Source organism: Schistocerca nitens, chromosome 1 (assembly GCF_023898315.1).
Source record: "Schistocerca nitens isolate TAMUIC-IGC-003100 chromosome 1, iqSchNite1.1, whole genome shotgun sequence".
In the NCBI taxonomy this organism is placed as follows: Eukaryota; Metazoa; Arthropoda; class Insecta; order Orthoptera; family Acrididae; genus Schistocerca; species Schistocerca nitens.
Window position 1 is genome coordinate 908,391,175 of NC_064614.1, and position 15,832 is coordinate 908,407,006.

At 46.1% G+C, this 15,832-nt stretch overlaps 1 protein-coding gene across 1 annotated transcript in view; it reads right to left on the minus strand.

The window, feature by feature from the left end:
• Positions 1–1,364: 1,364 nt before the first annotated feature.
• LOC126212073 (uncharacterized) overlaps positions 1,365–15,832 on the minus strand; it is a 34,315-nt gene continuing 19,847 nt past the window's right edge. Inside the window, exon 3 of the mRNA XM_049940007.1 lies at positions 1,365–1,497. Coding sequence (XP_049795964.1) covers positions 1,365–1,497 — 133 coding nt within the window. The remainder of the gene's footprint in view (positions 1,498–15,832) is intronic.

Below are 15,832 nucleotides of genomic sequence, written 5' to 3' on the forward strand. Positions count from 1 at the left end.
AGAAGATTCCAGTGAGGTATCCTCGGCTAAGGGTAGACATATGAAACGTCCCCTTAGAACAATTATTCATGACTGTGCTTATCCTGACACACAATATTTTTTAGCGCAACGCAATCTGACTTTCAAAAATCTCTACAAAAAAATGGCCCTGACTAACATTAACCTATACCTTTCACAAATCACTTACCTCACAAAAATCTTCGTTACTCGAACTACTGCAATACAGCGAGCGCCACTACTGCCAGCTAAATAAAAGATTCAAACTACGGAAGGCACTAACTACTGATAGGCATAGTTAGCAAATTAAAGATTTTAATAGAGAACAAACAATGTATTTACCTTAACAGTCATAATATATATAGCAGTTCATGACATCCAGTCTTACAAATTTCAGAACTCCGCCATTTCTCTCCCCACATCCACCTCTGCTGGCGGCTCACCTCCAACTGCGCAACGCTACGCGCTGTTCACAGCCAACTGCCCAACACTACAATGGCAGACAACAATGCAAACTAGCCACAGACTGCACACAGCACAGCCAGTGATTTTCATACAGAGCGCTACGTAACGTTGCCAATAAGAAAACATAAACAGCCTACTTACAACCTTTCTATTGGCGTGCTGTCCACAAATTGCCAGAAAGGTGATCAAAATATATAGAAAGCAATGGTCAGTACTTTGAATAAAATGTTTTTACTTTTCAATTCAAAATTAGTGTTGCATTTTCACAAAAAACGCTCATTTGATACCGGAACACCTGGTAATGTCGAAAGGATGGCTGCAGTTGTTCCATTTTATTACATTAAAAAACATTATGGTTGGCGATTAAAGGAGAGTAGAGGGGATAAGGAAGCGTTCCGCCAAGAACGACCTTGGAGAGCGAGTTCGAAAATATTCGCGCTGACTGAAATATCAAATCTCTTGAGTTCAGGGATAGCGAGACTCAATCTTCCAAAAACTGCCTCTGCGACAGCACGGCGGAACGTGGCCTTTGAGAGGAGGGAAGCTGCCGGCGAACGCGCGGCGTTGCGCGCCGTGCGCGGTCGCGGAAAGGAGCGTCAAACGGCCGCCGAATTGCTGGCGAGCTCCAAATTTCGGCGCGAGAGCGGGGCCGTGGGCGTGGGCGGGCGCGCGGCGCGCGGCGCTGCCTTTGTGCGCGGCCGGTCGGACAAAGGGAACAAAGGGAGGCACGGCGTGGCGCGCCAGGCGCCGCCCCGCGCCGGGTATCGAAGCGGGGCCGCTAAGAAGCGGCGCCGGCGGACGGGCTGCTCCGCGCGCCCCTCGTGCCGCGCCGCCTGATCCCGGCGGTATTGGTTCGAGCCCCGGGAGGATTAGCCGCGTCATCAAACGGCAAAGCCGCTGGCTTACGCGCCCGATGCAGTATTAATGGGGTTTGTAAATGCGTCGCTCTGCCGCAAGGAGCGCCCCTCGCCCACCTCTAGTGGCTGGTGTTGCTCCGGCGGCGTTGCCGAGCTGCGCACCGGGCGGTCCGTGCTTCTGGACCAGGAACAAGAGAGCACGAGAAGTGAACTACTGAAAGACTTCTACACCAAACTTTACTCATAAGCTAAGGGATCTTCGAGAGCAACGAAAAGTGTATAATGTCCATAAATTACCACTATCGCACCACAAAAATATAACCAACTGTTGGAAACAGAGCATAGTGGTCGCTGTAGAAAGTATAACCACTCCAGAAGCTTTCTTTTCTGTTATGTAACAATTTCAATGTTCGCCCACTCGTCGGTCGTAGAGCGTCAAGGTGGCACCCGAGTTCTGTCCAACTACGGGCCAGCATCTGCAACATGGACAGTTCTGAAGACTACTTCGATTCGTACACGAAGGGCAGCAGAGTCATTGACTAGTCTTCTGGACACACATTCCTCGACGTAACCTCTGAAAAAAGAAGTCCAATATCGCGACATTGTGAGAGCATCGTGGTCCATCCACCTCTTAGGAAATGAATCATTCAGCACATTCCGTATGTTCAAACTCCAATGTCTGGATGCGCCATCATGCTGGAAGACGGACTGCTGGAACTCTTCTTTCTGTGGTTGTAGGAACTTTTCGAGGATGTCCAGGAAAACACTTCCCATTGTGGTATTCTCGGCGAAGAGAAATGGGCCTATCACCCTACAGCGCATTAAGTCATGCAGACAGTAAACTCCAGGCTATCCCGTTGGTTTTGTATGTGCAGAGTGAAGCGACGAATGAAAATCTGTACCAAGGCTGGAATTCAAACCCGACTTTCCTGCTCATTAGGCAGATGCGCTAACAACTACGCCGCCCTGACACAGTGGCTTGACACTGCTGATGGACTGCCTTATTAATGCGGCAGCCCAGTTGGTATTCCACCCTAACTCAAAAATGGTTCAAATGGCTCTGAGCACTATGGGACTCAACTTCTAAGGTCATCAGTCCCCTAGAACTTAGAACTTCTTAAACCTAACTAACCTAAGGACAGCACACACATCCATGCCTGAGGCTGGATTCGAACCTGCGACTGTAGCGGTCGTGCGGTTCCAGACTGTAGCGCCTAGAACCGCTCGGCCACACCACCCTAACCCGAACAGCACGTATGTGTTTATCTGTCTTGTTTTGGTTTTCAGAGCCAGATCACTCATTGTGCCTTCCCCTGGTCTGTTGCCATTTCGATGCACTCCAAATAGGCAAGGAAGGATAAAAGGAAGCTTCCTGGCAGATTAAAACCGTCTGCCGCACCAAGACTCGAATTCGGGATCTTTGCCTTTAGTGGGCCATTGCACTACCGTCTGAGCTACCCAAGCACGACTCAAGCCCCGTCCCCACAGCTTCACTTCTGCCAGTACCTCGTCTCCTACCTTCCAAACTTTACCGAAGCTATCCTGCGAACCTTGCAGAACTAGCACTCCTGAAATAAAGGATATTGCGGAGATATGGCTTAGCCACAGGAAGGTAGGAGACGAGGTACTGGCAGAAGTGAAGCTGGGAGGACGGGACGTGAGTCGTGTTAGGATAGCTCAGATGGTAGAGCACTTGGCCGCGAAAGGTAAAAGTTCCGAGATCGAGTCTCGGTCCAGCACACAGTTTTAATCTGCGAGGAAGTTCCATATCAGCGCACACTCCGCTGCAGAGTGAAAATCGCATTAAGGATAAAAGGAAATAAAAACTTTGTGATCAGATAAACGTTTGGACAGGAACTCTAGTAGTATATAATTTTCTGAAGTGATTGCGGAATTCCACGGACACTCTGTATTCTGCCATGTTAATGCTGTATAGACTGAACAATGGTGGGACAAAATAAAAAAAAGTCGTAACTTGCATGCTGCACGCTCGCCATAATACTCATTGTGCCTTCAACAATCGGACGAAAACTAAATAAGGCAATAAATTGCAGAGAACCGTCGAAGTTGCAATGTTAATTTCCTTTCTTACTCGACTAGTTTTGCGCCTAAGCTCATTATCAAATCATGAAATAGGCTACGCAGTGACATACATTACGACAGCCACATGAGTGTTGATTGTAGCTAAACCGTACGGAGCTGAGCTTCATTCGCCTAAGTGGAGTGAATTAGGTGAATGAAGTTCAGTCCCGAGCTGCTGTACAGTAAAGATATGTAAACTGCAAACAACATTTAAGTTGCTCTCGCAATATATGTAACTGCGTTGCTTATTAGATGATTTGATAATGAACTTAGGCTCAAAACCAGTCAAATAAGAAAGGAAATTAATATTGGAACTTTGAAGGTTCACTGTACTTTATTGCATTATTTGGTAACCAAATTAGCTTCCAGAAAGCTGGAAATTAGCAAAAAAAAAAAAAAAAAGCGATGCGTTGAAGCTGAGTTCATTACATACTGAGCAGGAACATTAATGTTCTTTTTTAAGGACAGTCCAGGCTTTCACTTAATCGATCTGGAGAAACCGCGGAAAATGTAGAATGACAGACAGGGGACGGAGTACGTCCAAATGCAAGTCCTGCGTCTCATCCCCCCTGCTTGGGACGACCATTACGCAGAGGTGGATACGAAGCTGCAGACTGCGAGTTATGCGTTTGGTACATAATATTCGAACTGTGAGGAAGAAACGTACCACAGTAAACATATTTGGATGCCATTAAGATTCACATTAAACGTCGCACTGGCTGTGATACAGAGTCAGCTCTCAGAGTTGAGTACCGCCCCTAATGTCATTTCATAGTTGTGAAAGAAATTCCAGGAGAACGCATTCAATGGTTATCCATGTAAAGTGAATTAAGTACTACAACCCATCCACATCCAGAAACTTTATCTTAGGTTAAGTGCCCAAACATACAAAACCAACATAGCACCTGCCCTTCCCGGAGCCTCTAGATACGTTGCGGCGATCTCTGTTTACAAGCTCCTGTCGTACTGTGTTAGATCGACATCCAGAGATGCCTCAATGGGCCGGCCGCGGTGGCCGTGCGGTTCTAGCGCTGCAGTCCGGAACCGCGGGGCTGCTACGGTCGCAGGTTCCAATCCTGCCTCGGGCATGGATGTGTGTGATGTCCTTAGGTTAGTTACGTTTAAGTAATTCTAAGTTCTAGGGGACTGATGACCTAAGATGTTAAGTCCCATTGTGCTCAGAGCCATTTGAACCATTTTATGCCTCAGTGTGCTCGCGAAACCTTCTAGCGCACTCTCCTCGTTAAATTCATCGTGAGGCTCCGTAAAGGTGGGGCGCGTCTTAACAACCACAGGTGGGTGCAGGAGAGTTGGAAAAGTGTCCGCTCTTGCGCGTGGCAAACTGTTCGCCAGGTGCTCCAAGTTTGGTGGGAAAATAATAAATAACAGTATTTAACGAAATCCATCAATGACCACCTCTTTTTTTTTCAGCAAGACAGAGTTTTTATATGTCCTGCGAAAAGACATAGCTTTAAAAATCAGTATAACTCTCGTTTGCGGTATAGACAAGCTCTTCCTTCCATGGAAAGATTTTCAAGTCATGTTTTCAGGTGGTTGTGTTGTTGTTGTTGCTGTTGTTGTTATCGTGATGGTCTTTAGTCCGATGACTGGTTCGATGCAGGTTTCCATGCTTGTCTATTCATCTTTCCACAACTACCGTGAAACTATATCCGTTTCAACGTGTTATCAGTATTCGAACCTTGATAACCTTCTTTATCTTTTACCCGGCTTCCTCCTGCATACACTTCCTTCCATGACTAAATTCACTCTTCTTTTAATCAGGTTGTACCATAAATTTCTCCCGCGTGGGGTAGCCGCGAGGTCTAGGCTTCTTGTCATGGTCCGTGCGGTTCCCCTCCGTCATAGGTTCGAGTCCTCCCTTGGGCATGGATGTGTGTGTCGTCCTTAGCGTAAGTTACTTTAAGTTTTATTAAATCGTGTGTACGCTTAGGGACCGATGACTTCAGCAGTTTGGTCCCATAAGACCTTACCACGAATTTCTATTTCCATATTTTTTTTTTCCAGTTCCACTCAGTACCTCTTCACCAGTTATTCGATATAACCACCTAATATTCAGCATTCCTTTGTATCGCCACCTTTCCACAGCTTCTATACTTGTATTGCCTGAACTGCTTAATGTCCATGTTTCTGTTATGTGCAATGCTACGCTCCAGACAAACAACTTCAGAAAAGACTTCCCAGCACTTAAATTGATATCCGATGTTAACACAATCCTCTCTTTTAGATTTGTTTTTATTTTGTTGCCAGTCTTCATTTTATATGCTCTCTGCTTCCACCATCGTCAGTCTTGTGCTGCCCAAATAGTAAACTCACCTACAATTTTTAGCGTCTTGTTCACGATACTTGCTTTCCGCACCCTCGGCAGGCCTCCTCAATTTTATAAATGGCACCTGTACTATAGAAGACGCCGGCGGCCATTTGCAGCAACAAGCATCAATACTCAAACTAAAGTTTTTTTCGGTGGTTTTGATCAAGTTAGAAATAGAATATTATTATAATGAAGTTTTAATACCACCTTACAGAGTTTATTAAATGAAATATGCCCATGAGTGGGACATAGACAGGTGATTAACTGAAATACGCATACCAAATATTCTGTGAAATGATAAGGGATTATGGTGTGGCTGGGAGAAGTCACTGTAACATATTTATATAATCACAATCACATTTATTCAATAAACATTACCATCTCAGATATTTCCTCTCACTTGTCACGGAATGCTGGCGTGGTACAAATAGTATAATATCTAAGTAAACTTAGTTAAACATCAAGCTAACATGTGTCGTGAATCGACAATGACTACCGCCTGCATATTTCTATCATCATTTAGCCACACACACACACACTAACATTCACTCTATTCATTTTATCTAACAGATAAAAGAGGAAGGTTCCCATATACCAAGTGGGACAACATTGGGAGAGAGCACATGGTTCCAACTGTAACTTTAATTCGGGCAAGTCCCGTCTTCACGTTTAACTTTCTCCGCGAGTTTTACTGGATATTATGAAGGAACAATTAAATCACACGCGTGAATTTACGTAGAACATCCAGCTCGATCACGAAATGTGATTACGGCGAGCAGAAGCTTCTCACCAAGAAATGCACGGGGTCTGCGGACCACGTGTTACCAATCTCTCCACAATCAGTAGTCAATAAAGACATTTAAATAAAATACACTTTGCATATATACTTCACACTCACACTGAAATGCAAATTGAGCAATTCTGAGTATTACTCGGCAATGAGCGCCTGTTCACTCCCAAGTGCAGTGAACACAATTCCCATGAAATTACTTGGCAAAAGAAATCATCTCCCTATCTCTCCTAACCGATATGATTCTAGGAAATACCATAGTGGCTTTCCTCAGCAGGGAAGCTGCTTCCAAGTTCAAAGTGAACATGGAATTCTAAATCTTCGCTAAGTGTCGGAGCGATAGAGCAGAGCGTGCTTACTCACCCAGGTCTTCCCAGCAACAACCCCGATACGGTCTCCCTCGTCCGGGTCCACACATCGTGGCCGCAAGGACTCAGAGATACTGCACACGGTTATTTGCCAACCTAACGAGCGCTAATGACGCGCGTGGAGTTTTTGCCTCTCTGGTCCAGTGCAGTCGCGCCCTACTAGATTCGAGGTTGGCTACACTTCCACTATGCCTATAGCACACCCACAGCCGACATCTCACGCATACCTCATCATACGTTCGCATTCACACTTTGCAGACAATTACCATATCTAATATTAAAATGGTCGTCTGTATTTAAATAACCCAATCTTACTAATTATCATCAGGCTCTTCCCTGAGTGTCGGAAGGGCACTCAGGTGTCTTCAGTTGTGGTGTCGAGCCATGTAGCGGCTCACATGGAGCCGTTACATAACCCTCCCCTTCTGACGAAAAAATGGGCAGCAAGTGTCCTTGCTTTTGGAAGGGCACTTTCAAGCATTTTTTTTTTACATAGTGGTCGGAGGTGTGTCATTTATCTATCTGATTCTTTACTGAGTTTATTACACATCCTCGTCATATGTTCCATAGAACGTAGTATTCAAATTCAAAACTCAGGCTACAAAATTTAACATTCAAAACCCTCACACATGGTTATCTCCTTCTGAGAGCATTATGCAGCTATTAACACATAAACATATGGGCCTATGCCCCTCTTAAACATCATCATTGAAACATATACAATTTACCATTAATATTTCAATTTAACACAAATTTTACCTACCATCTAGGCCATGCATCCGTTTTTCAAATGTAACATTAGTGAAAACTTTAAATTTTTCGACAAACATAATCAGTTCTTATAAACTAGACATTTAAATCTTTGTGGGCACTTAAATTATTAAAATCCTGTTGCCAGTGTGTCCCACTTTGAAATATTTCACATAAATTCTTGAAATTGCACAATTTAAACAATTTATATAATGAATTGAATTTCATACAACAGATAGACAAGTTGGTATTAAGCTTGTAGGTATTTAAATTCTTAGCGTCTTTTCGCATTTGTATCCCACTTTGAAACATTTGCGAAGCACAGAAAACATACAAAATCTATTAATTAGAGAAATTTTCAGTAAATCACATTACATCTTTAGGCAATTTCGTTCTTTCACTTCTGGATTGACGTGTTAAAGTTTTTTCTTCATCTCTTTCCCTATTTACTTCAGTAACTAGCCAGAATATATGCAAAATCAGTTCTGCTGAAAAGTAAACACACGCGCTACATATTGAATGTACGTGGCACTTTCAAACACCTTGCACTTCACTATGGGATCGGGGTACTTGGAGGACCACAGTTTTGGGCTACTTGGAGGACAGGGGAGGAAGTTATTCTGCAGGTGTCAGCGACTGCAGGCTCTCCGTCGATCATGCCGGCCGCCTCCTTGCATCAGGCCGCTCCCTCACCTTTGTCAGCTCCCCAGGACCCATGTTGCCTCGCGTTGATGGCTGCCTCAGGACGTGGTGGCACGCGTGTCCGCGTCAGGTGGGCGTCGACCTCCAGGGCAGAATAGCATCCCCCTAGCAGTCGTCGCCGCGTGCCGCATCGTGAGCGCCCGGACCCGTCTGGCTACCTCTCGTCGATATGTGAGCATATCCGCAATAATTGCTGACAGCCACACTCCTGACGTCACCCCCTCGGTAACATCACTCGCCTCTCTCTTCCGTCTGCAGTCCCGGCATGTCCGACTCAAGTGGTGAGTTTGACATGCCTCTTGAATCGGTACTGCGGACGTTGTAGGTGTGGTGGTGTCGTTGTTGACACGCCGCCACTGGTGCCACGCCCCTGGCGCGCACCGGTTCTCCTTCCTTGATCTGCTGCACCGCGACGCCTGACCTGGATACGCCAAGCTCGCCTCTTGCGGGTGCTGCAGTTTCCATCCCGGGTTTGTTTGTGACGATGTCTACCAGGCGTGACAGCGCGTCACCTCACGGGTCGTCCATACGGACTGCCCGTTACCATCTGCTGCTGTGCGGCGCCCTCAGAGTTGGGGGCGTGTCACCTGCTGGCGCGGGCGCTCGGCATATGTAGGTCACCGCCGCTCGCTGTTCGTCTGTTCCGTGATTGCGGCCGGCTACCTGGGTAGCCACCCCTTTCTTCCTGCATGTGGGAGGCCCGGTAATCGCCTCCGGCGCGTGTTGACACAGTCGCGGACAACGGCCGTCACTTAGGGAATCCCAAGTGCCATGCGCTCGCCCGACGTCTAGCCGCTAATTGCTTGCATCGGCGACCCGGTCTCCTCGGCTGCATTCTCCCCTGGTTGCTAATCGAAACTCAGGGAAGCTTGGCTATATCGATACATTTCAGACAAATTTTCCATCACAGTCCCCTACAGTTCTCAGCAATCCATAAGGTCTTCCTACATTACTCAGATTCTATTTCTCTCTCGCCATCTCCTACTGTGCCTTATGGGCGCTATCCTTCCAATGATATTTTAACATGGCTTTTAATTTAGCCGCCTTTTCATACATGAATCATTATCCTATCAATTTACAATAATTTTTTATTTCTTATTTGATCTCTTCAGTGGCTTTATAGTAGTGATATTTTAATCAACATTAATCTACGATATTTTCTTTACTGATGGACAAGAAATGGATAGAACTAGAATTCCATTTGTTTTAAATTATGATCTATAGTATTCTAAAGACTAACTTATCACACTTCCACGTCCTTCAGTAATTCATTTCTCACTCTTCTCACATAAATGCAACATACACACATAGGCACTCTTTACTAGCTACACAGCAAGCATTCCTTGTGACGTCACACATTTCGCATCCACAATTTCTCATTTAGGGCAACCTTCCCCTCTAGTTTACAAAATGGTTCAAATGGCTCTGAGCACTATGGGACTTAACTACTGTGGTCATCAGTCCCCTAGAACTTAGAACTACTTAAACCTAACTAACCTAAGGACATCACACACATCCATGCCCGAGGCAGGATTCGAACCTGCGACCGTAGTGGTCACGCGGTTCCAGACTGTAGCGCCTATAACCGCACGGCCACTCCGGCCGGCTCTAGTTTACAGTACATGCGCTACTGTAATAGGTATAACAGAGAATTAACTACAAAACATGCACTATTGTAACAACTACGACACATATAATTAACACCCAAAACATGCCTTATAGTAACAAAATCCTACACACACAATTACCGCTACTCCCACTACAACCGGTTTCTACGATAACTTACACCCTTTTTCTTTTGTACACCTCATTTGAGGTTTTTTTTACACTCAACGTATACAATATACTCTAAATCTATTTTACCTGTATTCTATTGTTCCACAGTTTTTATTCAATGAGGGGTTTCACGTTTGATACGTGATGAAGCCCTCTCGATTTTCTCGTCCTCAGTGTCAGTACTTCTATTGCGTTCGGATGGGGGATACGGCACACACGGTACGGACCACTGTACAGGCTTAGGAACTTCTTGCAGATTCCCTTACCTCTGTTTGACAGTTTGTGTGACCGAACCCACACCTTCTGTCCAATGAAGAATTTTATTTTTCTCGTTTTCTTTGGTACGCCTTTTGCCTCCGGTCTGCCGCACTCTTGATATTTTTCAGCGCTAGATCAACGACCTCCTTGTGTCTTGGTTGTCTTTCCTTTGGCCAAGGTATGACTTCCCTGATTGGATTAGGGAGCTCCTTATTCTTTAGCACTAACACCGGTGGCAACATCGTGGAGGCATTTGGCAATTCATTTAGGATCTCCTGAAACGTCTTTAGGTGTATGTCCCACGTGTTATGCTTCCTATAACAGTACAGCCTGCACAGCCGCCCTAATTCCTTCATTATTCTCTCGGCGGGGTTAGACGACGGGTGGAACAAGGATATAAAATTCGGCTTTATTTTCCTCCGCCTCAACATCCGCAGCCAATGTTTAGATCGGAACTGCGGTCCGTTATCCGATATCACTCGTTTCACCGGCCCGACCTCGCGCACGAAATCGTTCGCGAATGCCGCCGCCACCGTTTTCCCCGTTGCTTTCCTCAGCGGAGTAAAGCAAACGAACTTCGACGTCAATTCCACGGCTACAAGAATGAACGCGTAGCCAGATTTCGTTCGAGTTATTGGCCCGAACAAGTCCACCGCGGCGACCTCTCGCAACCTGCTTGGAATGATCGGGTACATCGGTGCAGCAAAACATGTGGTGGGCGGTTTAGTCCTTTGGCATGGTTTACACACTCTAATTACCCGCTGTCTCCTCTTTAGCATGTTACTGAAGTAACAGGCCTCTCGTAACTTCTGGAAGCACTTCCGTGCTCCGAAGTGTCCGTAACTTAGGTGTATATACCACACTAGCTTATTTATTAGCTCCTCAGGTATTACCGCCAGCCATCGCGGGTCTTCTATGCTCCGTTTCCGGAAGAGGATTCCGTTCTCTATTCTGTAGTACTGCCGAATAGCAGCTTGGGACCTGTCCTTCCACTTCCCTTTCACCTCCTTTAGTATCGGGTCCTTCTCTTGTTCGCACCCGACATTCTTTAGTGACATCGTCACAAAGTTTTCGAACGTGACGTTTTTCAGGTAGAGAATACTGAAATTATTCTCGCCCGGGTCACCGTCTATGCAGTGTTTTAGGCCTATCGGAGCCCGAGACAACGCATCTGCTATCAGGTTTTTTTTCCTGGAATGTATTTAACTGTGAAATCGAACTCCTGTAGATACAGCGCCCAGCGAGCTAACCTGCCGTGGGCCAACTTTGCCGACATCAGAAATTGTATTGCCCGATGGTCGGTGAACACTTTAGTATTTCTCCCATACAGGAAGTACCGAAATTTGCTAAACGCAAAGACGACAGCGAGTCCCACGAGTTCCGTCACCGAGTAATTTCTCTCTGCCCTCGACAGCACTCTACTCGCGAAAGATACGGGCTTCCATGTCAACATATCCTTCTCGTCTTCCCCTTGGAAGAGAACCGCGCCGAGGCCGTTTAATGAGCTATCCGTCATCAGATAAAATTCCCTACTCAAATCTGGATGCGCGAGAATCGGTGCATTCACCAATGCTTTCTTTAACCTCACGAACTCATTCTGTGCTTGCTCGTCCCAGTACCAGATCGTGTTCTTGCCAGTAAGCGCGCAAAGACGTGGCGTGGACAGCACACTTAGGTTTACAAATTTCTTAAAGAAATTCGCGACTCCTAAGAATCCTCTTAGTTGTCGCTTAGTCGTGGGTCTTGGGAACTCCGCATTTGCCTTATTATTTTGTGCGGGTCCGTTTGTATCCCGTCCACCGAAACTATATGTCCCAGGAACTTTATCTTCTGGCGCCCGAACTGCGACTTTTCCAGGTTTACGGTTACTCCTGCTCTTTCGAAGGCGTCTAATAATCGATTTAATACTTCATTATGTTCCTCCCAGGAACTTTCCGAGATTAATACGTCGTCGACGTAGATCGTAATTCCTTCACGCAGGTCTTCCGGAAGGAAGCTGTTCAAGCCTCGTATGAACGCCGCCGCCGAAACATTCAACCCGAACGGAAGCCGTTTGAATTGGTAGCAGTTACCGTAGCATAAAAATGCGGTATACTGCCAACACTCTTGATGCAACACGATTTGCCAGTAACTAGCTCACAGGTCTATGGAGGATAACACCTTCACTCCATGAAACCGTTGCAATAATTGCTCCAGGCTTTCCGGTCTGTCTGTTTCTGCTTTTATTACCGTATTTATTTATTTGCCGAGAATTCAGCACCAACCTTACCGATCCGTTCCTTTTCGGTACTACTAGGAGTGGTGAGTTGTATGTACTCACGGCGCGTTCTATAACGTCTTGTTCTAACATCTTCGCAATCTCCTTCTTGACTTTTCCTTATGCGCTAGTGGAGTCGGGTATGGCCTGACGAAGAACCTTTTATGTTCTCGTATTTGGAATTTGAACTCGAAGTTCCTTATCGCACCCGGTGCGTCTGAGAATATTTTCTCATGGTTCCTCAGAACTTCTAATAATCGTACACGGGCATCCTCTTGCATGTCTCCTACATTGCGCATGCTTTCCTCAATTATTCGCTCGAAGACCTCATCCTTTCCATGCGTGGAGGACGGTAAACTCACGCCATTTACACAGTTTATCAGGATCTCCGGCTCAGGGCGCAATTCCGGGTAAGTGAGAATTCGTAGGCAGCTAGTTTCCGCTCCGTCCCGTAGGACCCAATTATTGAACTTTAATTCTAAGGGGTTTCTATCTCTGTTCAGAGGCATGATGCCTCCACCCATGTCTACAATTGCCTGGTGAGCGCTCATAAAATCCATCCCGAGAATCATTTCTGTGTTCATTAGGGGCACAATGAAGAAGTTTGCCTCGAACTCTTCGTCCTGGCATTGGAACGTAATCCTAGTCTGCCACTTGACTTCTACACTTTTCCCGTATATCGCTCCCTTCACCTTTGTACCTCGCAACGGCAAAGTCGGCAAAGTTCCCGTCTCCTCGCATTTCTGGAATGCGGCCTCACTAACGATCGAAACCGGGCTTCCCGTGACGACTATGCAGTCCAGTGAAATTCCTTTCACCGAGATCGCAATTACTGGGCTGACGGCCGAAATCCGGTTATCCGTCTGCTCCTCCAGTAATGTTTCCCTAATGTCGTCCTGACCAATGTACCTTATCTCGCGGTTATTCGTTATCGGGGGTCGACTAAGGTTGTCTCCCTCGATTGGCACAGGTCATAATGTTTGATTTCCTCCTGGTTCTGGAGCATTCCTCCGTGGATCGGCCGATCTGATTTCTACGTCGTCAGTGATATTTTCCCTTCTCTTTCTCCCTGTGGCCTGTTCGCTTCCTTCACCCCTATTTTGTGGTGAATTCGCACGATTCCCGTGGTTGTTCCTACCTTTATCCCGGTTATCGTACCCATCGTGCCGCCCATTCTGCCCTGGGCCTTGTAGTAGCCATGCTTGTTACTATTTTTTCCAATTCGCCTTGTATGGCTGGAAACTGGTATTCGCATGCTCCGCTACATGTGAGCTTGTACACTTTCGCGTTTTACTGCGGCTGCGACTCACTCTCCTATTTCTTCCTACGTCCTCTCCTCCTTCTTGATCTTTTCCTTATGCGCTAGTGGAATCGGGTATGGCCTGACGAAGAACCTTTTATGTTCTCGTATTTGGAATTTGTACTCGAAGTTCCTTATCCGTCTGCTCCTCCAGTAATGTTTCCCTAATGTCGTCCTGACCAATGTACCTTATCTCGCGGTTATTCGTTATCGGGGGTCGACTAAGGTTGTCTCCCTCGATTGGCACAGGTCATAATGTTTGATTTCCTCCTTCGCAGCTTCGGACCAATATGCTGAGAGAAATTCACGCTGAAATTCCTTCACCGTTTTACAATTTCTCGCTATGGCTTTCATCCGTACTGCGGGTTCAGCCTCAAGATGCCCGCACATGAACTCGATTTTATACTCATCCGTCCAACTGGGCGGAAGACAGAATTGGTACTGTTCCAAGAAAGCCCGTGGGTGGATTCCGTTCACAGAATTTCTAAAGACTTCGAACTTCCACTAGCGCATAAGGAAAAGGTCAAGAAGGAGGAGAGGACGTAGGAAGAAATAGGAGAGTGAGTCGCAGCCGCAGTAAAACGCGAAAGTGTACAAGCTCACATGCAGCGGAGCATGCGAATACCAGTTTCCAGCCATACAAGGCGAATTGGAAAAAATGGTAACAAGCATGGCTACTACAAGGCCCAGGGACAGAATGGGCGGCACGATGGGTATACCCTTTCCGGTATACATTGTCCTATATCATACTCCAATTCTTGTAGGAGTAATTTAAACGACTCTAAATCGTCCTTACAACGCCCAGCTAATATGATATGGCGAAGCTGCGCTGGAAGCTTCATTATACACAGCCTTATCAATTCGCCCGGACTGTAAGGGTTGTACAAGAATTGGTTATTCTGCAACATGTTTTGAAACAGTCTTGCAGGACTCGCTAAACTGGATTGACTAAGACTCGGCAGTATTATTATCTGATGTTTCACCCGATCTTGTGCAGCTTCGGACCAATATGCTGAGAGAAATTCACGCTGAAATACCTTCACCGTTTTACAATTTCTCGCTATGGCTCTCCTCCGTACTGCGGGTTCAGCCTCAAGATGCCCGCACATGAACTCGATTTTATACTCATCCGTCCAACTGGGCGGAAGACAGAATTGGTACTGTTCCAAGAAAGCCCGTGGGTGGATTCCGTTCACAGAATTTCTACAGACTTCGAACTTCCACTAGCGCATAAGGAAAAGGTCAAGAAGGAGGAGAGGACGTAGGAAGAAATAGGAGAGTGAGTCGCAGCCGCAGTAAAACGCGAAAGTGTACAAGCTCACATGTAGCGGAGCATGCGAATACCAGTTTCCAGCCATACAAGGCGAATTGGAAAAAATGGTAACAAGCATGGCTACTACAAGGCCCAGGGACAGAATGGGCGGCACGATGGGTATACCCTTTCCGGTATACATTGTCCTATATCATACTCCAATTCTTGTATGAGTAATTTAAACGACTCTAAATCGTCCTTACAACGCCCAGCTAATATGATATGGCGAAGCTGCGCTGGAAGCTTCATTATACACAGCCTTATCAATTCGCCCGGACTGTAAGGGTTGTACAAGAATTGGTTATTCTGCAACATGTTTTGAAACAGTCTTGCAGGACTCGCTAAACTGGATTGACTAAGACTCGGCAGTATTATTATCTGATGTTTCACCCGATCTTGTGCAGCTTCGGACCAATATGCTGAGAGAAATTCACGCTGAAATTCCTTCACCGTTTTACAATTTCTCGCTATGGCTCTCATCCGTACTGCGGGTTCAGCCTCAAGATTCCCGCACATGAACTCGATTTTATACTCATCCGGCCAACTGGGCGGAAGACAGAATTGGTACTGTTCCAAGAAAGCCCGTGGG